We start from the raw sequence: 19,337 nt of genomic DNA, 5'->3' as shown, positions 1-19,337 counted from the left end.
ATTAGGTGTTTACTGCGAGCAAAAGACGCATATGGGAAAGATGGAGGAAGAGAAAGACTGAAAGTGTCACAAAGGGGTAAAGCAGAAAGCTGCTAGAGTGAGCTGAAGGGGCAGGGAGTGGCTCTAAATGCATTAAAGAGGCCTGGGAAGGATTTAGGATTACGCTGCCTCAGTATTCTGTGCTCTCACATTTAAATTTGAGCAGCTGCGTGTTTCGGAGGAGAGCTCTGGGCACCAGCACATTTGTATTTATATATTAAGCACTGGTGTAAAGGCTTCATTGTCATAACACAAATCAACGCCTAGATTATGTTTTCTTTAAAGCAGAGGTGTTTGCCTCTGTAGGTCTGGAGGTTCCACAGTGCTATCCCCTACTTCATTTTGATTCTCCCTCCAAATAATGACTCTTAGTTGGATAAGCCTTCTTAGAAGAGGGTTGAACCTATGCTTTCACCACATATGTTCAAAGGTAAAAACATCTCTCTAAGGCTCCCCTCATCATTAAGATGGTGTCTACTGTCTTGCAAACTCAGATCATGATTACATGGGCTTTACAGTTGACTATTATTGTGTTTGGTAACTTGATGTTTATTGTGTCGCGGATGAAGGCCTTCAGCTTAGCAGTGTAGATAATGCTTCTTATCCATGATGGCTTTTATGAGGGATGTTTTCTTATCTTTGACAACTTCAATGATGAGAAGATCCCATCTTCTTATTGACAATATCCTTTATGTCAAGAGGCACCTTTATGTTAATAACTTGTTCAGCAATGATGCCACTTTCCTCCTGTATACATTCAGTGTGTTGTTAAGGCCTATAAATGGGAGGCTCATCTCTTTATCTTTTATGACCCTGCGTATGTGACTCTTCGTGATAATGAGGCAGACATTCGCCAAACCTAAATTACAGAAGATAAAGAGGAGGAGGAAAGCTCATGCCTGGAAAGCTGCAGAACTCTTTGAAGAGAACTGCAGATGAAAAAAAATCTGTCAGTTACATAGAAGGTTTAATGGCCCACTTAACACAGCTCTGACTACTCTGCTTCTGCCAACATAGCATCACTTTTTCCCCAAGTCAATCTCAATCGTTGTTGGTGCCCTTTAGGTCTTCGGCCCACACATCTCTCAAGATATTCTGGATTTCTCATTTGTGAGTGTTAGCAATAACAATGTCTAAGGTCTTGATTCTTTTATCTCTACCACAGGAATTATTAAACAGAGAGAAAACTACAGATCCTAAGGATTATCACGATGAAAAGAATAACTGTATTTAGAACAATGGAATGTTGAGGGTTCCACTGGTAAAAATGGAGTGCTCTGGGGTTCTAATGGCCGGTAGAAGCCATGAGCCCCAAAATCCAAATGTTTTTGTTCACAGCTGATGCTGTGAACAAATGCCTCATGGAGCACAAGAAGATTTCAGTCCCCTTGGGCTCTCTGAGGCCTTTGTTTTATTTATTAGAGCATTCTGCCCTATAGTGTCGGAGTGTACTAATAGCCTGATAGCCCACTGTAGCTTGACTTTACCCGCAATAAAGTCCCGCTCCCTTGTAAAATGCACTGGCCTTCGGCTCGGGCCTTTAACGCTGGAGCAGGCCTTTAATGGCCGGTAGGATATATGAGAAGAAGACATCCTCTGAGGAGGGCATCATGGAAGCTCCCAAATTAAGTTAGCTAATGCGTTACTCATATTTCAAGAAGTAATGTTCAGAAAACAGTGTTTTCTGTACACTCACATAGAGGAACTACAAAGGAAAGAAATTCGTCTTTTCAGTAGTGAGCTCCATCTTATCTTATAGGGATTTATAGAGCGCATGGCTACCCGAAGGCTTCCCCGCGCTGTGAACATCAGCACAGGCACTCCTTAGCAAGGAGTTCAGAAGATTGGCCAGAGCCAGGTCTTAAGAAGTCTCCTACAAATAGTTTCATTAGATTCCATTTTCAATTCACTCAGCAAGGAATTCCACAGTTTAGGGGAAATGTAAGACAAAGATCTTCCTCCCCATCTGGCTCTCTGAATCTGAGGGACCTTTACCAGACCAGTGAAAGAGGACCTTAGCGTCCCATTGGGAGTGTACAAGGTACGAAGATCCCTAACCAGCTTCAGCCCCTCCTGATTACTGCTTTGTCAGTGATATAAAGCACCTTAAATTTGACTCTCTCCTCCTCCTGGAGCCAATGCAGAGAGGCAAAAGCCTCTTTCACTGAGGCCTGCTTAGGTTACTTAAAAACGGTCCTGGCTGTCACATTCTGGGCCACCTGAATTCTCTTAAGGATTGATTTAAGAGAACCTGGATACGAGGAATTCCCATAATCCAGACGGGATAATATTAATGCCTGGACCACAATTCTTCTGGTTATAGGAGGTCCAGAATGTTACCCAGCGTTTTTAGCAAGGCAAAACATGTACATGTCAGGTTTTCTTTTTGCCTGTGCTTCGATTGACAGGGAGCTTTCCAGACATATTCCTAGACTTTTAGCGGGATTTAAAGGCTCAGGAGGGGTCTCTAGGCTCTTAGGCCAATCTAATACAGCCGAAGGACTGCCAAGGAAAGCATTATTCCCTACCATGAACAACTCAGTTTTGTCTCCATTTAATTTCAGGGTTGCCATCCATTGAGCGACCTTCTCTAGACAAGGTCCCAGCTGATGTTGGGTCGTTTATTATTGGGGATAGGGAGACAACCAGCTGCGTGTCATGGGCATAAGAGATAATGGATACGCTAAATTCCTTAACCATAGCAGCCAGTGTCTGCAAATAGATGTTAAAAAGCGTGGGACTTGAAGCAGACTCCTGTGGCACCCCATATTTCAGGGGGAAAACTTCAGACACATGGGGGATCCCAAACCTGGAAAGATTTATCTTTGAAAAAAGAGTAAAAGAGTGCAGCCATTTCAGAGCCTTTTTATTTTCTCCTATATCACTCAACCTATGTCCTCGATTGTCGTGGTCAACAGTATTAAACACTACACTGAGGTCAAGAATGATAATTACAGCCAAACCACTTTTGTCAAGGATTTGTTTAATCTCCTCCGTGACTAGCAACATGGTCGATTCCGTGCTGCATTTTGGGCAAAAGCCGTCTTGGGTCAGGTTGAGTAGCCTTGTCTCTACATGATTAGAGTGATGCATGGCAATTTGCTTTTCCAGAACTTTACCTAGAAACGGCAGCAAGGATATAGGCCTATAATTTGTAGGTAGGGCGGGATCAAGACCCGCTTTCTTCAGCAGGGGTTTAACTACCAGGTGCTTCCATTCCGGGGGGACAGAGCCTGAGGTGATGGAGAGCTTTAAAAGATCCAAAATAACAGGTAAGATTTCCTGTCTTCCTTCCTAGAAGATATGCGGAGGGGCCACGTCCAAAGGGGAACCCCATTTTACTGTCCTCAAAGAAGCAAGAAGGTTATCTTCCGTGACAGGGGGGGAAACTATCAAGAGTCCCTAACTCTCCTACCAGGGATGCCTCTCCTAATATTGTAGGCTGTACCTTTCTTTCCTGTAGTAATTCCGTAGAGATGACATCCACTTTATTCTGAAAGTAGACTGCTAGTTCATTGCAGTGCTCCTCTGTGGGAGCAGGTAGTGGGTTACCCACTTTAAGGGTATTCAGTGACTTTACAGTCCGAAACAGTTCCCTTAGGCATTCACAGCCTTGACCAAGAGCCTTTCTGATCTCCTGATGGTAGGGGGGAGTGGCTTCTCGATGTGCCATTTTAGCATCATTATTATATTAACCTCTCCCTATTCTCTCCAACTTTTTACAGCCTTTTTTAACAGCATTAATTATTCATTGAACCATAAAGCAGACTTTTCTTTCCTGCCTTTTCTTAGACCGGAGATAGGAATAGTTGATTCAAGGGAGTGCTGTATCCAGGTATTTGTCCTTAAGTTGGGTACCTACAGGCCATTACCTAACACCGGCCTTGTATTGGCCAGCACTGATCTCCAAGACTCTTTGTTTAAGCTAGACCGCTTACGGCCCTTACTATCCTGATTCTTAGCTTTGAGACCACCAGAGGGGCCTTCCAGTGTAAAAGTATTAAGGGTATGGTCCTTCCAGGCTGTTTGTCGAACACACTTTACATTAAGGCAGTCCTCATTACTAATACTAGATCTAACAGATGGCCTTTAACAGGCATAGGTCTTTTAATCCTTTGCGTTAACTGCATCCCGTCCAATTCTTGTGGAATTTCAGTCACTTGAGGATTGTTGGCTTCCACAAGATGAATATTAAAGCCTCCTAACTGTGTATATTTGTTTTTTTCAATTATAAGACCAGATGCAATTTCAGGCAGCATATCCATGAACCTGGAACTTGGGCTGGGGGCGATATACTAACATCCCTGTGAAAGAAAATGTAGGGGAGAGATTAATAGTGAAATCTAGGTTTTCACACTCTGGAATGTCCAAGGGATTAAATACACATTTATAGATATCTTTTAGGATGATGTCAATTCCTCCTCCCATTTTATGCAGGCGATCTCTCTGACAGATGTAGTAACCCGAGGCGGGGGGCCCAAGATTAATTTCTGGGATAGAACCATCATGTAATCATGTCTCCGTGAGGAACAGGGCATCATACTGTTCTTCCCCTAAAAGTGTTAGGAGCTCATACTTATGGCAAGGGAGGGATCTACAGTTAATAAGGCCAAAACTCCATAGATCACTTTTAACATCTTTCATTCTCTTACCTTCCATCCCCACTATCGTAAAATTACAGCAGGAGCAGGAACTTTCCACCGCATCAAACTTTAGTAGGGGACAGGGTGAGAAGGAGCTGTGGGCCTTAAAGAAAGTAATGCCTCAGTAGAGTAGCAAATCTGAGTGATTACAGTTGGACCAGCGTTCCTGGCTCCTGGACCCGTTGGGACGCAGACGGGTACAGACGGGATTGCCTTGGGTGCACCTTCAACATGCTAGCTGCGCACGTCCGCTGCGCGCCCACTTCTCAGCTGACATTTATAGATGTCGGTGAGAGACATATAATAAAATATTGAGGGTTTCTGTCACTATCTCTTAAGGTTGAAGTCTTCAGATGATCCTTAGTTCACCTGATCCTAAGGGTCATTGGTGATAGCCTCAGTGAGGATAAAGTATTCAATTACCCCATCTGCTTCGCAAAAAAAGAGGGGAAAATTAACACATGCAGCAAAATGATCAGCGGTTCTACATCGTTCATGAGCAGTGCTGACAACTTCTTGTTGATGCTATCTAGATATAAAGACCAGATTGGTATCAAAATCAAACTCCATCTAGAAAGTTGGTCAGGCAACAGCTAAATAGGTTGTGGTTGTACTATGGTGATGTGATAAGAATGAAATCTTGTTTTTGTTCTGTCAGCGCCACGCTGCACATTCAGGCAAATATCTTTGACAGATTTTTAGACTGTGCTCAAGCTATTCAGGAAGAAAGTGAATGATGATATTGAGCTTTAAGAAAAGCTCTGAGGCTGCCAATTTTAAATCTTATCAAATAAAGGCCAAAACCAGCTGGGATTTGCTTGTGGTCCTGTTTTATTTGGATGTCACTGAGGAGTGACCAAATCGGGCGGAGGCAGATTTGAATATGATTGGTCCCTGTCTGTAGTGGCACAAATGAGTGAAAATGATCGGATGGAATTCTGCACCAAGTAATTAGCAGTGGTGTGATTACTGCAAGCATTCAATTGATTGAGATACTCCTGTACATCATAATTCTGCCTTAAAACTTCCATCTTCTATTTCTCCAATACATACCTTATTGGTCTTACCTTGCCTCTATCCCAACTAGAAGGCTGATTAATTCTTGGTGGCAAGAATCCTCTATTGCAACAGAATTGGAGTATCCTTACCACCAAGAATGCAGTCCGCATTCTGCATTTAGATGCGGGCGGACCTTTGGGTTAATCATGATGGAAACTACTTGGTCTCCGGTGTGATTAATCCCCTCTGTAAGCGCTGGGGAGTAAGGGCTGTCTAAGAAATGACTACATATCTGCCCCCCCAATTTGAATGGGAAGAGATGTAGTCATTGTTTACTGTTCCTTACCACCAGGTAAACCCTCCGCCATCCAATGGTGAGTACTCCATCCACCAAAAAGTAAGAATGATTTCCCTTTTGCAGCAAGCGTGACCAGGAAAAGTTTCCTCAAGAGAAAGCTGTCACTTTGAATCTGTGATAGGAGCCTTAGTGTGAATGTCCCATTCGTGCCCTAAATCCACCCTCCTAAGGCCTGTATCTAATCAGTGGAGAAAGTGTTCAATGATTCTTGCTCTAATTGTGCTGTAATAGCCCATCTGCTGTTGATAACTATTAAGAGACACATACTAAAGATGTCCCTTGACTTTGTCAGGGACCAAAGCTGCTGCAAAAACAGAAAATGGGTTTGAGACATCAAGTCTCTGCCATCTACCAGGACCATCATCTTATCTGAGTTAAGTTTTAGGAAATGATGTCATACAACAAAGGATCATTTCAAGACAGTGCTGTGGTGCACAGCAGAGTAGGTAGAATTCTGATTGAGACAATGATTTATTGGGTGTCATATATGCACATATGCTAGATAGCACCCATGTAGGATGTTTTTTTTTTTTAACATTCCTTGTCTTCCATCAATCAAGGTGCCTATATTACAGTGTAAGATGTAGGCATTTTTTTAGTTCAGACTCTTGTCTTTTGGCCTGGTGTCAGTGGTAGTGGTGCAGGGGAATCTGCATGGAATGAAGGTATTCCTTTAGCTTCATAAAGGATGTCTCCTAGGAATATGTGTTGTAAGCTCTAGAAGTAGCTGGTGCTGCGTCACAACTTAGGATTTTTCTTGAACCTATCAATTTCACACTAACATTGGCCAATCAGATCCAGTTTACCAGTTGCTCATCTAATGCTATGAATCCTTACAAGATTATGGAAGTTACCAATTGACCTTTCAAACCACTATTTAGAAAACCCAAGCGCCAAACTTTTTTCTTCTTTTTCTCTCATATTCTTTTTCTATTTGTGAAAAAACATTTGTTTAGCATTATTTGATCAAGAGCTTCTCACCCTTAGACCTGCACATTCTAACTGGGCATCTTTATTAAGGTGAGCTTGTTTTCCATGGGACGGATTATCAGCATTTGAACGTGCTCCATCGGAATTCATGTTGTAATAGATGTCCAGCCTGTTATGGTCGCTATTTTCTCCAGTATGGATTTTATAATAACAATATTCCAGCCTTTGTACAAGGATGTCATATGCAGGTTTCATGATTTGGTTTTTGAATATGCATCTTTCGAATCTGCACTGGCATCTGGCCTTATAAGAAAGGTACATTTGTCTATTGAATTCTGAAACCTTGTTCATTCCCACCAAAGGTTGGTTAAGATGTTCTATGGAGTGTCTGGACTCTTTGGTTGCTGGCCATTAAACAATGTATTCTGCTTTAGATCTGGTTCATGTTTCCTTTTAGTAGTTTATTGCCCGTACAAGAGTTAATCCGTTGCCCAGTACCTGGGCTGGTGAAATCATCTCATCCTTGACCTGTGTGGCTTCCCAGTGCCCGACTGAGGCTCCCAGACCCTTTTTTCATAGAGTTTTGCCTCTTGAGGTGCCGCCTGTAATGGCATCCGTTTTGCACTGTTTGGTTTTGGTATTACAGTGGTTTGTTCTTTGCACTTGCGGCTGGTGTCAGGGCAGAGTGGCAGGGTGGTGGTGGTGGGTAGAACAAGAAAATAAGAACAACAAAAAAACTTCCCAGAATGCCCACCACATTGTCGCTCTTCTGCCTCCACTGCAAACTCAGGCTCCCAGACTGTCCTGCAGCCAGCACGAGAGCAGCATTAGGATTGGCCTGAGGGCCCTCTATTTGCACTCCCAGACAGACTGGGAACCTGTGCCTGCAGTCTCCAACCCGGCAACGCAGCTTCGGTAGGAGGCAGCTCAATATGCATGTCGATTTGGCCAGACAAACCCACGTGCACACTGACACCGTGCACCTACCACTCCCTCTTGTGCCTGTCATCCCCATGGCACCAACTCCAGACCCCACGCTATGGAGAAAAATCGCTAATATACATGCTTTATATTGATTTTTTTCAAGTTTTGCAGCTGCTGCTGCTGGGAGGGGAGGCGACGCTCGAAGCAGCTGATGGTTATTTGTTCAGTACTAAAACTGGTATGACATTTCAGTCTGGCTTCCAACTTACTACTGTTCCTGCTGTTGGAAAATATGTTTGCCCTTCTCCATATTTTGTCATTTCTCCCTGTTTGCCTAGCTTTATTTTTAGGGTACTTTTGTCATGGAACATTTCATAAATCCTGTAATTCGTATAAGCATTCTGCCTTCTGTGTGTACTTATGCTCCACATTTCTCAAATGAAACGATTTGTTCATTATATTTTTCCCCTTCTTCTGTTGTTGGCAAGCCCATGTTTTCACTTGGAGAAATGTGTGATTCTTGTGGTGTTTCATGCTGTCTTTAGTTTTGCTTTACTGGGGTAATAACCCCCTAACGATTTTCCTTTGAAATCTAGCACTTTAATTCTAAGCACACTTTAGATTTGCAATTGTTTTGCATGAAAACATAGGGAACTGAACAGAGGGTATAATGACGAATGCTTGATGCAACTTGGACTACTGGAGGTAGCCTAAGGGAAGGACAGCATTATTCTATATGATTATGAATATGATTTGTCTACTCTACTCTGAACTCTAACAGGCTGGCCACACTTACCCACAAAGTTAGGGATTCTGGCGCATCTGTATTTGTACATATCTAACGGTGGGGCACGACATATTGGTACCTCTTTTTATTTCTTATGTTTTTTCTTTTACAGGAATACCAACTCTGTTCATGGCACTCATATTCCTGGGGAATCCTTGTGTCTTCTTTCCTAACCATGAACCCGGGCGTTTGTTTCTTAGTGCCCGAAGTTCATTATATGAAGCCAGTTCTTCTCTCTAGTAGCCCTTAGATTCTTACTACCCCTAAGTGGCCCTTGAACTGGGGGTGTTGGTGGTGCTGCAGCTCCCCCATAACACTTGAAAGAGTTTGGATGGAGAATGTGAACAGTAAATTGGCCCTTCAGATGATTTTCGTCCAGCAGCATTTATTGTGTTTTTAAAGACTGACACATATCCCCTATGTCTTTAATGAGATGATGTGATTGGTCAGCAGCCCCTCTCTAAAAATTGCAGCACCATAGATGGTGATGATACGTAGTGTCAGTATCATTTAACATTAACCCATCATAGTTGATCCTCCTTCTGTTTCCTTTTGTTGGGTGTGTCTGTATGGAACTCATATAAACAGTGTTCGACTTATGATTCTTGGTGTCACAAATTTTCTGGCCAGCTCCTGTGAGTCATTAGTTTTACTGTTCCAGGTAATCATCAACTCTTGACCTTTTTCCTCCATTTTGCCTTCGTTTCCTTGCCATATTGCTTCACAGCGCCTGCTTTTCAAACTCCTGTCCTGACTACCTGGTTCTTCTGTTACCAGCCAGCAGACTCTGCAATACACACTGGACCCTTCATTAGGACTTTATTACCCACTTGCTTTCCTGTTGACCCGCACCCTCTCCCCCCTCATTCTTTCATTTTTGTCTTACTCCTTCTTTGCTCCTCTCTCCTTTTCTTTCTCAACCATTTTTTTACGTCTAGACTGGAATAGGCAACTTTTACCAAAGTCCACTTCTCTTCAGTCTTGGTTATTTGCCTTTATTGGATTTTGCTACTAACATCCAAATCGTAGTAGATATTGCAAATGCCTTTTGCGGACCTTTGCCCCACCTTAACGTACCTCCATATTCCTGGCAGCCTGGGCCTTAACTTAACAATTAATTTTTGACAGAATAATTTATGTTGCAACATATCTGCATGTTACACCCACAGTACATTGCCTCCAGGTGTAGCCTCGGAGGGCAACGGGTGAGACTGAGACCCAGGTTTGACAAACTGTGAATTCCATGTTTTCCAGTAAAAGGTAAACCTTTGTGTACCACCCTATATGTAGGATGTTATATAAAGAGATGTGAAAAGGACAGGGTGCACCGTTTCACTAATTGGAAGTATAGGTTGTGGTCCTAACTTCCACTTCTGCGGGGTAGGGGAAGCCCTGCATGCACATTTAGGCGGCCCTATGGGATCTAGAGAGAGGTAGGAGTAGCTTGTTCTGTGTGCGGTATTTTAGCACCGGGTATTCAGCTTTCGTTAAGGTGCAGTTCCTGCAATACAGTCTGGGCTCGCTTCCTCCAAACCGCACCTTACCCCATGGCTACGAGAGGGTTCATCAAACAAGTGTCGACTCCGTGATCTGGGGGATGGCGACTTGCTTCATTTGATCTGCTCCTGTGATGCACTAAGGGAAGAAAGGAGACAGTTAAAAGCCCGTTCAATGAAAGGGCCACACGCACACAGAGGCAGGCAGTACTGGCTTGCTTCAGCACAGAGGATCCCCAGCTGAACTGCCCCTTTGTTAAATTTCTGCTGAAGGTGGGCAAAAAACTGTCTTACTAAACAGTGATTTGCTGGACATGATCGATGAACGAGGGGATTGATCTCCAGCAGAACTGCTGACTAGTTGAATTTATGCCGAAGGCGGGCAAAAAAATCTCCTCCTAACTGCCCACCCCATATGTGCCAGACACCAACCGGGAATGAGCGATTGGTAACTTCCGTGGGGTATAGCGAAGTCAGAGACAATCTATTTGTGCGTGCCGCCCCGCTGTCACTGGGAAGGGGTGCTGCCTGGCACTGTTTCTGTGGGAGGCGATCACTTCTACCTGGTATGAAGGCCAGTGCTTAATTTGTAAATGAAAACGTGCTGGTGCCCAAAGCCCTCCTCTTAAACACGTGGCTGCTGCAGTTAAATGTGGGAACATGGAATACTGAGGCGGCGTAATCCCAAAGCAATCTCGGGCCTCTTCAATCCATTTAAAGACACTCCCTGCTCCTTCAGCTCACTCCTGCAGCTTTCTGCTTTCTCCCATTGTGACGCATTTTAGTTTTTCTCTTCCTCCTTCTTCCCAAGTGTGTCTTTTGCTCACAGTAAATACTTGAGGCAGAAAAATAAGTGCAGGCCCGTCAAACATAAGTGCTAGTGCTCTGCACTGTAGTTTTGGGCCTTCCACGTGGCTTGGGCCCTAGCCCCAGCTCCAGAAATGACCATACCGACAAGGTAGCTCCTATGCACGTTCAGTCTGCTCTCCGCAGCCCCAGCTTTATTTTTATAACCTCGTGCTAGAGACCCGCCCTCGCGTCCTGCAAGGGCAACAAAGTATAGGAGAGCCCGGATGGCTCTCTACATCCCTCCCATGTTTACATGCGAAAGATCAAAATGGTAACACAAAACAAAACACAACTAGATAACACAAAACTGAACCAATTCAAGTACTTTCTTCAGATCCCAAAGGAGTCGGGATTCACAGCGGGGTCCTGGGAGAGTGTATGCTGTCCCAAGATAATTGCTCAACAGACAAAGGGCCTGATTCTAACTTTGGAGGACGGTGTTAAACCGTCCCAAAAGTGGCGGATATACCACCTACCGTATTACGAGTTCCATAGGATATAATGGACTCGTAATACGGTAGGTGGTATATCCGCCACTTTTGGGCCGGTTTAACACCGTCCTCCAAAGTTAGAATCAGGCCCAAAGTCTCTTAGCTGACTGCTCAGCGTAGGATTCGGTCGGAGATGATACCTCTCGCTCCGACTGACCGTTCCCCTGTTGTCCACGATGGTGGATTGACTGGCCTCGTTATGGGGCACTGGCTCTTTAGCACCATTCGGTCCATAAAATCGGCACTGGGGTGCACCACCCTCTTCCGCTTCTTCTTCCTCCTCACATTCAGCAGTCAGCCTTTCACCTGCTCGTTTGAAGTGTGAGGCATTTCTGGTCACTTGCCGGTCGCCCCGACAGGCGGTCACCATGGAACCTCGTACTGCCACTACTTCCCACACCTACGGCTCAAACGGTGTCTGAAACTTTCCTCCTCCACGGTGATTCTTTACCACCACATGATCACCCACTTGAAAGCTACGACTGCTGGTCCTCCCTCTCTCATTGGCTTTTTGGTTGGTCAGCTGCCGGCGCTGTTGGGTGGCTTCAATGTCCAGTTCAGGAGATTCCCATTGGGGATCTGCTAGAATGCATTCTCGCGGGGGTGTCTTGAACATCAGGGCTGCTGGAGCACAGCCAGTTGTGCTGTGGGGTGTCTGCCAATACGCTCTTAAGAACTGGTGGAGGCATTGTTCTCTATCTTCCTTTTGTTCAACGGCAATCCGTAGGGCACGGTTAAGTGTCCTCATAAATCGTTCCACATCACCATTGGCCTGAGGCCAGTATGGCCTGATCTTACGGTGGCGTATAGCAAGTTGATCCGGGTACAATCAGAACTCTGGTCCCTGAAAAGGGGGCCCGTTGTCTGTCTGGACTTCATCTGGGAGCCAGAAGACTGCAAAAGTCCTGTCCAGCACTGGTCTCACATTCTCAAAGGAGGTGGATACCACAACTTCCACCACAGGAAACTTTGTGTAGGAATCCAGCACAACCATGGTCAGTCTCCAGTCAGGAAAGCTTCCAAAGTCCATACTTAGCTTGGACCAGGGTTTTAGGCTAGGATGTTCGGTGATGACAGGACAGACAGGCGGCTCAACTGAGGTAATTATGCAAGAATGACAGCTCCCGACCCCAGCATCCATCCCCGGGAACCACACCTTGGCTCCAAGCCACACCTTCGTCTTTGCAGCTCCTTGATGACCTTGGTGAGCTAGTTCCACGACTAAATGCCATAGATGCCTTGGCAGCACTATTCTTCTCCCCCGAAGAACCAGACCTTCGCTGCCTACGGACAGCTCGTCCCGCACTCTCCACATTCCTTGCATGGTTGTTTTGTCTTCCAGATCGGTCATCTTAGCACTTCCCAGGAAGTGTTTCCAGTTTCTACTGCTGTTATGCTATTAATTGTGTTTGACCAATGACTTTGTGTTTCACCACTGCGCATATTAGTTGCTCAATGTTCAGCAGTAGCACATTAAATGTTGTATTCAGTTTAGCTGCCTATTGGCTTTAAAATGGCATTAGACATTACATTTGGTATTTAGGTTAGCTGCCTATTGGCTTAACCATGGAGTTAGACATTGCAGTTGAGACATTGCAGAGGAGCTGTGTTTTTCCAAGCTGTGTTTTTCCACATGGTTGACCAAGCTGTGTTTTTCACACCAAACCCTAGCTGATAAGAGAGCGTAGATTTTGTGTTTACCTCGCAATCCAGTCTGGGAACGAGTGACGTTTGGAGAATTGGCCACTCTCCAGGTTTATTCGGTTCCCACTCTGAGTTTTCTTTTAACAGTGGCCCTGGGCAGCAGCGAGAGAAGGATCTCGACTTCAGGCAGGAACGGACATCAGTTGCCTGTCTTCCGTTTGGGTGGAAAATCTCTTTCTCGCAGTTGAACCAGAGTCATCAACTTTCAGCCCTTAGAAAGATGAATTGGAGTGATAGGCCCTACGGTGATTCAATTTGGACTTTTATGCTTTGCTTTGAAGTTATGCTATAATATAACCACATGTATTTGCTGTGTACATTGCAACTGAGAAGTACTTTGATATATTTTGCTTTCATTGCTGCGACAACTTTTAAACGTGTGCTTCCAACCTACTAATCTCGTCTTTCAGGAACCTCGTGGTGAAGTAATAATAACAATAAATGTCTTCTTTAAACTAAAAAGTGTATTCCAGAGAAGTTTTGTAAGCTCGGTCATAAGATAAGAGAAGGAAAGCAAACAACTGCTGAGCGTTCCTTGACATGACACGTGAGAGCACTAAATCTGTTTCTGTCACTTGTACGATGTCTCCCACTGTCAGAGCGGTCGGGCAAGCAGATTGGACAACCATCCTTATGAACACCTCAGTGTTCTCCTCATCCTCTTCTTGGGATCCTCCTGGCGTATCTGCCGATGGGTGTCTGGAGAGATAATCAGCCGGATTGTTCACACCAGGCCGATAGAGGACTCTGAATCTGTAGGGTTGGAGTTGAACAGCCCAGGATTCATTCCTCGGCAGTGCCAGGCGCGCAGTCCCTTCAAACAGTGACACCAGTGGTTTGTGATCTGCCACTACTTGGAATTCGTGCCCGTAGACGTATACATGGAAATGCTTACACGCCCATCGGATCGCTAGTGCCCCCCTTTCGATTTGGGCATACCGGGTCTCTACAGCTGAGAGGGCGCGGCTGGCATATGCAACGGTGACCCACTCCTGATGACGCTGCTCCTGTAGAAGAACTGCTCCCAAACCTACCGGGCTGGCATCCACCACTATCTCCGTTCGTTTTGGGGGATTGAAATAGGCCATGATGGATTAATCTAAGAGCACCGCCCTCACATCCTGGAAAGCTTGATCCGCCGCCAGGCTCCACTCCCACCGGTGAGAAACTTTGGTGAGTTGTCTGAGGGGCTCTGCCATCGTGACCAGCTGGGGTACGAACCTTCCACAATATGTGGCCATCCCCAAGAAGCTTCTGACTTCCACGGCGTTCTTCGGAATCGGGGCGTGGCGAATGGCGTCCACCTTGCGTGGGTCTACCCTCAGACCGTCCTTCGAAAAGATGTACCCAAAGAACTCGATGGATGTCTGATAGAACGCACATTTTCATTTGTGGAGTGTGAGACCTGTGCCCCCAAGCCTCTGCAGAGTGGCTCTCAGGTGTTGATGGTGCTTCTCGCGTGTTTTAGAGTATATCAAAATGTCATCACTGAGGTTAATCACCCCGACAGCCCCAACAGTGTTTCCTTGATAGTGTTCTGGAACACCTTTGCTGCTGAGGACACCCCAAAACATAGTCTCTTGTAGCGTCTTAGCCCCACATGCGTCGAAAGTTGTAATCTTTCTGCTGTCCGGGTCAACCTCCAACTGGTGATAGCCAGAATTTAAATCCAGTTTAGAGAACCACTGTGCCCCGTTCAGGTCTGCAATTATGTCATCCATGGTGGGCGTGATGTGTCACTCTGTTCGGATGGCTCTATTTGGTAGGCGCATGTCCACCCAGAGACAAATGGCTCCCGGCTGTTTAGGTTTACCTGCAATTACCAAGGGTGAAACCCACGGGGTGGGCCCATCTAACTTTTCAATTACGCCTTGGTCCTCCAACAGCTACAACTCCTTCTCCACCACCGGTCGTAGGTGGAAGGGGACCCGACGGTGTCTCAGTGCCACTGGCGTCACATCCTGATCAACGTGTAACTTGACTCTCTTGCCTTTGAGTTTCCCCAACCCTTCAAACAGCTGTGGGAATTCACTAAGAAGGGACTCGTAGACCTGATGCGCAAAGAATACCAGTTCGAGTTCTTCTGCTGTTTCGCATTCCAGCAAGGTGCCTCGATCGCCTGCTACCACGTAGAACTTCGCCCCCGTACAGAGCTGGCCGTTGGTCACTGGTACCTCAATTGTCCCTTTCAGAGGAAGCGGGTGGCGTCCACCATAGGTGTAAATCTTGGTGTTACTCGGGGTTAGACATGGCTTGGGGGGACAGCTGTCGATACTTGGCATCATCCATCATGTAGACTGATGCCCCTGTGTCTATGAGCACCATCGCAAGAGGGGGGTGGTCGCCTTTTGTGCTGCCTCCATCCCGTGAACGAGATGACCAAAATGTCCTCTTCTTTGTCCTTCTCAAAGACTGGCATTCTATTGGTCATCTGTCCCCCATGTGAGTTATCTTCTGTGTTGACACTCCTGACCTTGGCTTCTTTCCCTTTCGACTCCGCTTGTCTACTTTTTCCTGTCCTACACATTTTGGCAAAGTGATTACTCTTGTCATACCGGTTACACAACTTCCCTCTCACTGGGCACCCACTTGCTGACCTGTGTTCGTATCCACAGCTGCCGCAGATCTCCTCTCCTGGCTTTGAGGTGGGCGGCTGACTCCCTGGGGGTTGACGAGGCTGGATGACATCCACCTGTTCCACCTTCACCTGGGTCGGGCGTGCCGCCGACGCGGCTGATATGGATTGCCCTCTTGCTGCAGCTCTGGCATCCGCACGGACGACAGACAGTTCATGGGAGCGAGCCACTATGAGGATCTCGTCTAGGGAAATACCTGGTTGCCGCATGATCAGATTCCGAAGCATGTTGGACCGGCACCCCTGGATGATCTGGGCTCTGATCTCCTCGTGCTGGTTCAGGCCCTCGCACGTGCTGGCTAGCTTCCTTAGCTGTGAATAGAACATGTCGACGGACTCAACGTCTGTTTGCTGGGCCTGGCGCAATTTGATGAACTCGGAATCCGGGTTCATCTGGGGGCAAAATGCTTATTCAGCGCAGCCACAGCAGCTTCATAATCACAAGTGTCAGGAAGTGAGTCGAAAAGTTCTTGGAGTTTGTCGCCTCCCATCAGTAGCATCAGGGACCTACGCACTGTCCCATCCGTCTCTCTCGTAGCACAAAAGTAATTGTCCAAACGACCTAACCACAGGCGCCATCGCGGTGCTGCTGTGGCTGGGTCTATTAGCTGACTGAATGGGGTAATGCAGCAACTGATGAATGGGGGCTGGGGGCACTGGATGCAGTTCATTCTCCTGCTGTGGTACACTCATGTTGCTGTTTCCAGTGGGTGTGGCCGTGTTGTAAGGTAAATTTCACTGTTGTCCTGCCTCTTCCTCTCCTCTTTATTATTATTATTATTTTTTTTTTTGAGGATGCTGACGGTGCCCCCCTCAAGAACAAACTGGGGTGGCAGAAGTGTCCACCAAATGTGGGGCCTGTGCTCTGTTTCGCCATAGGAATGACCTTCGTCCTTTCTGCGGGGCCAGCCACCTCCCTACACTTTCCCTTCCTGATTCTTTTTATATTTCTCAGCGGCTCCCGGGCCTAGGGTCAAGTCTCTATCCCCGTGTGCAGTGTCTCACCTCTCGTGGTCTGGAGGAGAGTGTAGGGGCGTGTGTGTCACTGGGAGTAGAGCAGGCATCATGGCAGGCGCCTCTGGGGTCCTTCCACCACGTTGCTGTTGTGGGTTATTGGGTCCCAAGCTTCCCGACCACTCTCGTCGGCCACAGAAGTGTTGCGCCCTTCGCCTGACCAGGCAAGCGATCCGTGTACCGGATTCTGCTGTCCTGGACCTGGTGAGTCACCACCTACCGTTCATCGTTCGGCACTGTCGAGAGGTGTCCCGTAGCGAGCCACACACCGCGCCTTCCTCCCTGTGTATGAAGGAGCAAACGGCAACAGCTCCGAGGAGATGCGATCATGCGCCCAGGTTGTGTCGACCGAGGCATGAGCTCGCTGTAGTAGTCGTTTATATTTTATATATATATTTTTTTATTATTACATCCGACTTGTCGCCAATGTAGTTTTGGGCCTTCTACGTGGCTTGGGCCCTTGCCCCAGCTCCAGAAATGAACACACTGACAAGGTAGCTCGTATGCACGTGGAGTCTTCTCTCCCCAGCCCCAGCTTTATTTTTATAACCTCGTGCTAGAGACCCGCCCTTGCGTCTTGCAAGGGCAACAAAGTATAGGAGAGCCCGGATGGCTCTCTACACCAACCAGAAACAACAACCACAAATTAAGCACTGATGCAGGCTCGCTGTCTCTGGGAGAGGGTGTCGCCTGGCGAGACTACTCGACCATGTGTGCAGTTATGCTGTCACTCTGGAGGAGGGGAGAGAGGGGGCGGGTTTTCACCGTAGGAGGATGATTGCTTCAGCCCTGCCTCCCCTCCTTGCTTTGCTGGTCCCAGGGAAATCAGCTCCTTGTTTGCACTCTGCACTTAATTACTAGGACAAGGCTGGTCCCCCGCCCTTTAAATATCTAGATGAGCCCTCTCAAGAAGATGCTGTTTTACACTGGTCATTTAGTTTCAATTATGTGAAGTGGAGCACGAAGCTTCCAGGTTAAAAATGCTCGTTGTTGGTAGTTTCTGATGTGGCGCATGACCGTGCATCAGATCTTACTCGAAGTTTCAACCAGCGTCATTTCCTTTTAATTGTTATTAGGGTATGTTTTTATGTATGGTTGTTATCAGCCTAACATCAATAACTATGGGGGCTCGCCTGCTCGTGTAAGGGGTTTTAATCAGTTTATTCGCCCTGTGGCTGCAACTCGTTTCCATAATTTGTATGTCGTGGTTTTTTATGTTGTTATTTTACTGCAGAGATTTTAAGTAGCTATGCCATTAATAACATTACTACTACTACGTACTTGCTCTGTGTATGGGAGAAAAGAGTTGTCCTGCACAAATAGTTCATTCCTCGCTGTGTGTATACAGTGGACTGAATATTGTCCATGCATAGGCCATCCTGGTTGAAGAGTGAGGGATAGATATTCGGGTGACTTGGGCGTGCAATCAAGAGTAATCGTGATTAAAAGGGAAACATTAATTTTAAATGTTAACTGTATTTTTTTAAACATTTTTTTGTTGTTGAAAGAAATGAATCTCTGCAAAATAGTAAATCCTGATATGTATGCCGAAAAAGTAGCGTTAACCTTCCAGGGGCGACACAAAACCATGTGCAAGTTTACGAATCAGTATTGAGTCTAGACCGAAAATTGTGTTCAATTTAAACCCTGGCTCAGAGGTATCTAATTTTTGTTTTTCATTTGCAGACATAACATCGAGGAGCAGCTGGATCTAGACCGCAGTACCCCCGGAGCAGAACTAATTTATTTTCTTACAATGTATTTTTTCACGCTTGGCCTTTTACACACAATTGACACAACAAATAAAATGCGCTGCAACGTTTCAAAGATATGAGACTTGTTCTCTCTCCTCACTGGTTCTCGGACGCATTTTGCTGGCTTGGCTTAGTGGGAGCAGCCTCCTGGATCGCTCTGATGGCGGTGGTGTGGGACTAACTGGGAAATAGGCAGAATTTTTCGAAGGTAGTTTCCTCGCCCGGTGAAACTATGACCTGTTTCTGTATACTACATATGTACATACACAGAGCGTAGAATGCTATTGATCACCAAAGCCACGTGTGCCAAAGCCTCAAGAGTACATGATTGCCCTGCCATCTCTCACTAGTGGAAATAAACAGCATTTTACACTCTGCGGATCGGTTTATACCATGCTTTTTATGTGTAACAGTTATCCTTAAGTGAGACACACTCACTTAAATTAGCTCTTGCGGGAGAGCACTTTTTTTTCTTCTTGAATGTGATTGTCTTTAAATACTTCTTTATTAATAGGTTTGTCCCATATATTTATATATTCTTGTATATTTGTTATGGATTTGAACATATCTAGTTGCTCGATGATGCACCTTAAACATTTTAACAGGCCTTTAACCTATATTGTATTACACTTTGAAAATGTTGGGTGTAATTACGGAGTTAGAAACAGGAGTGTGGGGGGGAGATGAATAAAAGGGGGGTGATGGAAAGGTGGA

General features: G+C 45.9%; 1 protein-coding gene across 7 annotated transcripts in view; it reads left to right on the top strand.

Moving 5' to 3' along the window:
- Positions 1-19,000, top strand: part of DNAI2 (dynein axonemal intermediate chain 2) — a 121,110-nt gene extending 102,110 nt beyond the window's left edge. For 5 of the 7 annotated variants that reach the window (XM_069199801.1, XM_069199800.1, XM_069199796.1 and 2 more), the window contains one exon: positions 18,556-18,696. In XM_069199801.1, the coding sequence (XP_069055902.1) occupies positions 18,556-18,561 (6 nt within the window). In that variant the 3' untranslated portion in view covers positions 18,562-18,696. Of the gene's footprint in view, positions 1-18,555 lie in introns of all 7 variants that reach the window. The other 2 variants (XM_069199799.1, XM_069199795.1) reach the window with 1 other exon arrangement.
- The last annotated feature ends 337 nt before the right edge of the window (positions 19,001-19,337 follow it).

Source organism: Pleurodeles waltl, chromosome 7, assembly GCF_031143425.1.
Source record: "Pleurodeles waltl isolate 20211129_DDA chromosome 7, aPleWal1.hap1.20221129, whole genome shotgun sequence".
Taxonomy (NCBI): domain Eukaryota; kingdom Metazoa; phylum Chordata; class Amphibia; order Caudata; family Salamandridae; genus Pleurodeles; species Pleurodeles waltl.
The sequence above is the reverse complement of the archived record's forward strand: the minus strand, read 5'-3'. Positions and strand labels throughout refer to the sequence as shown.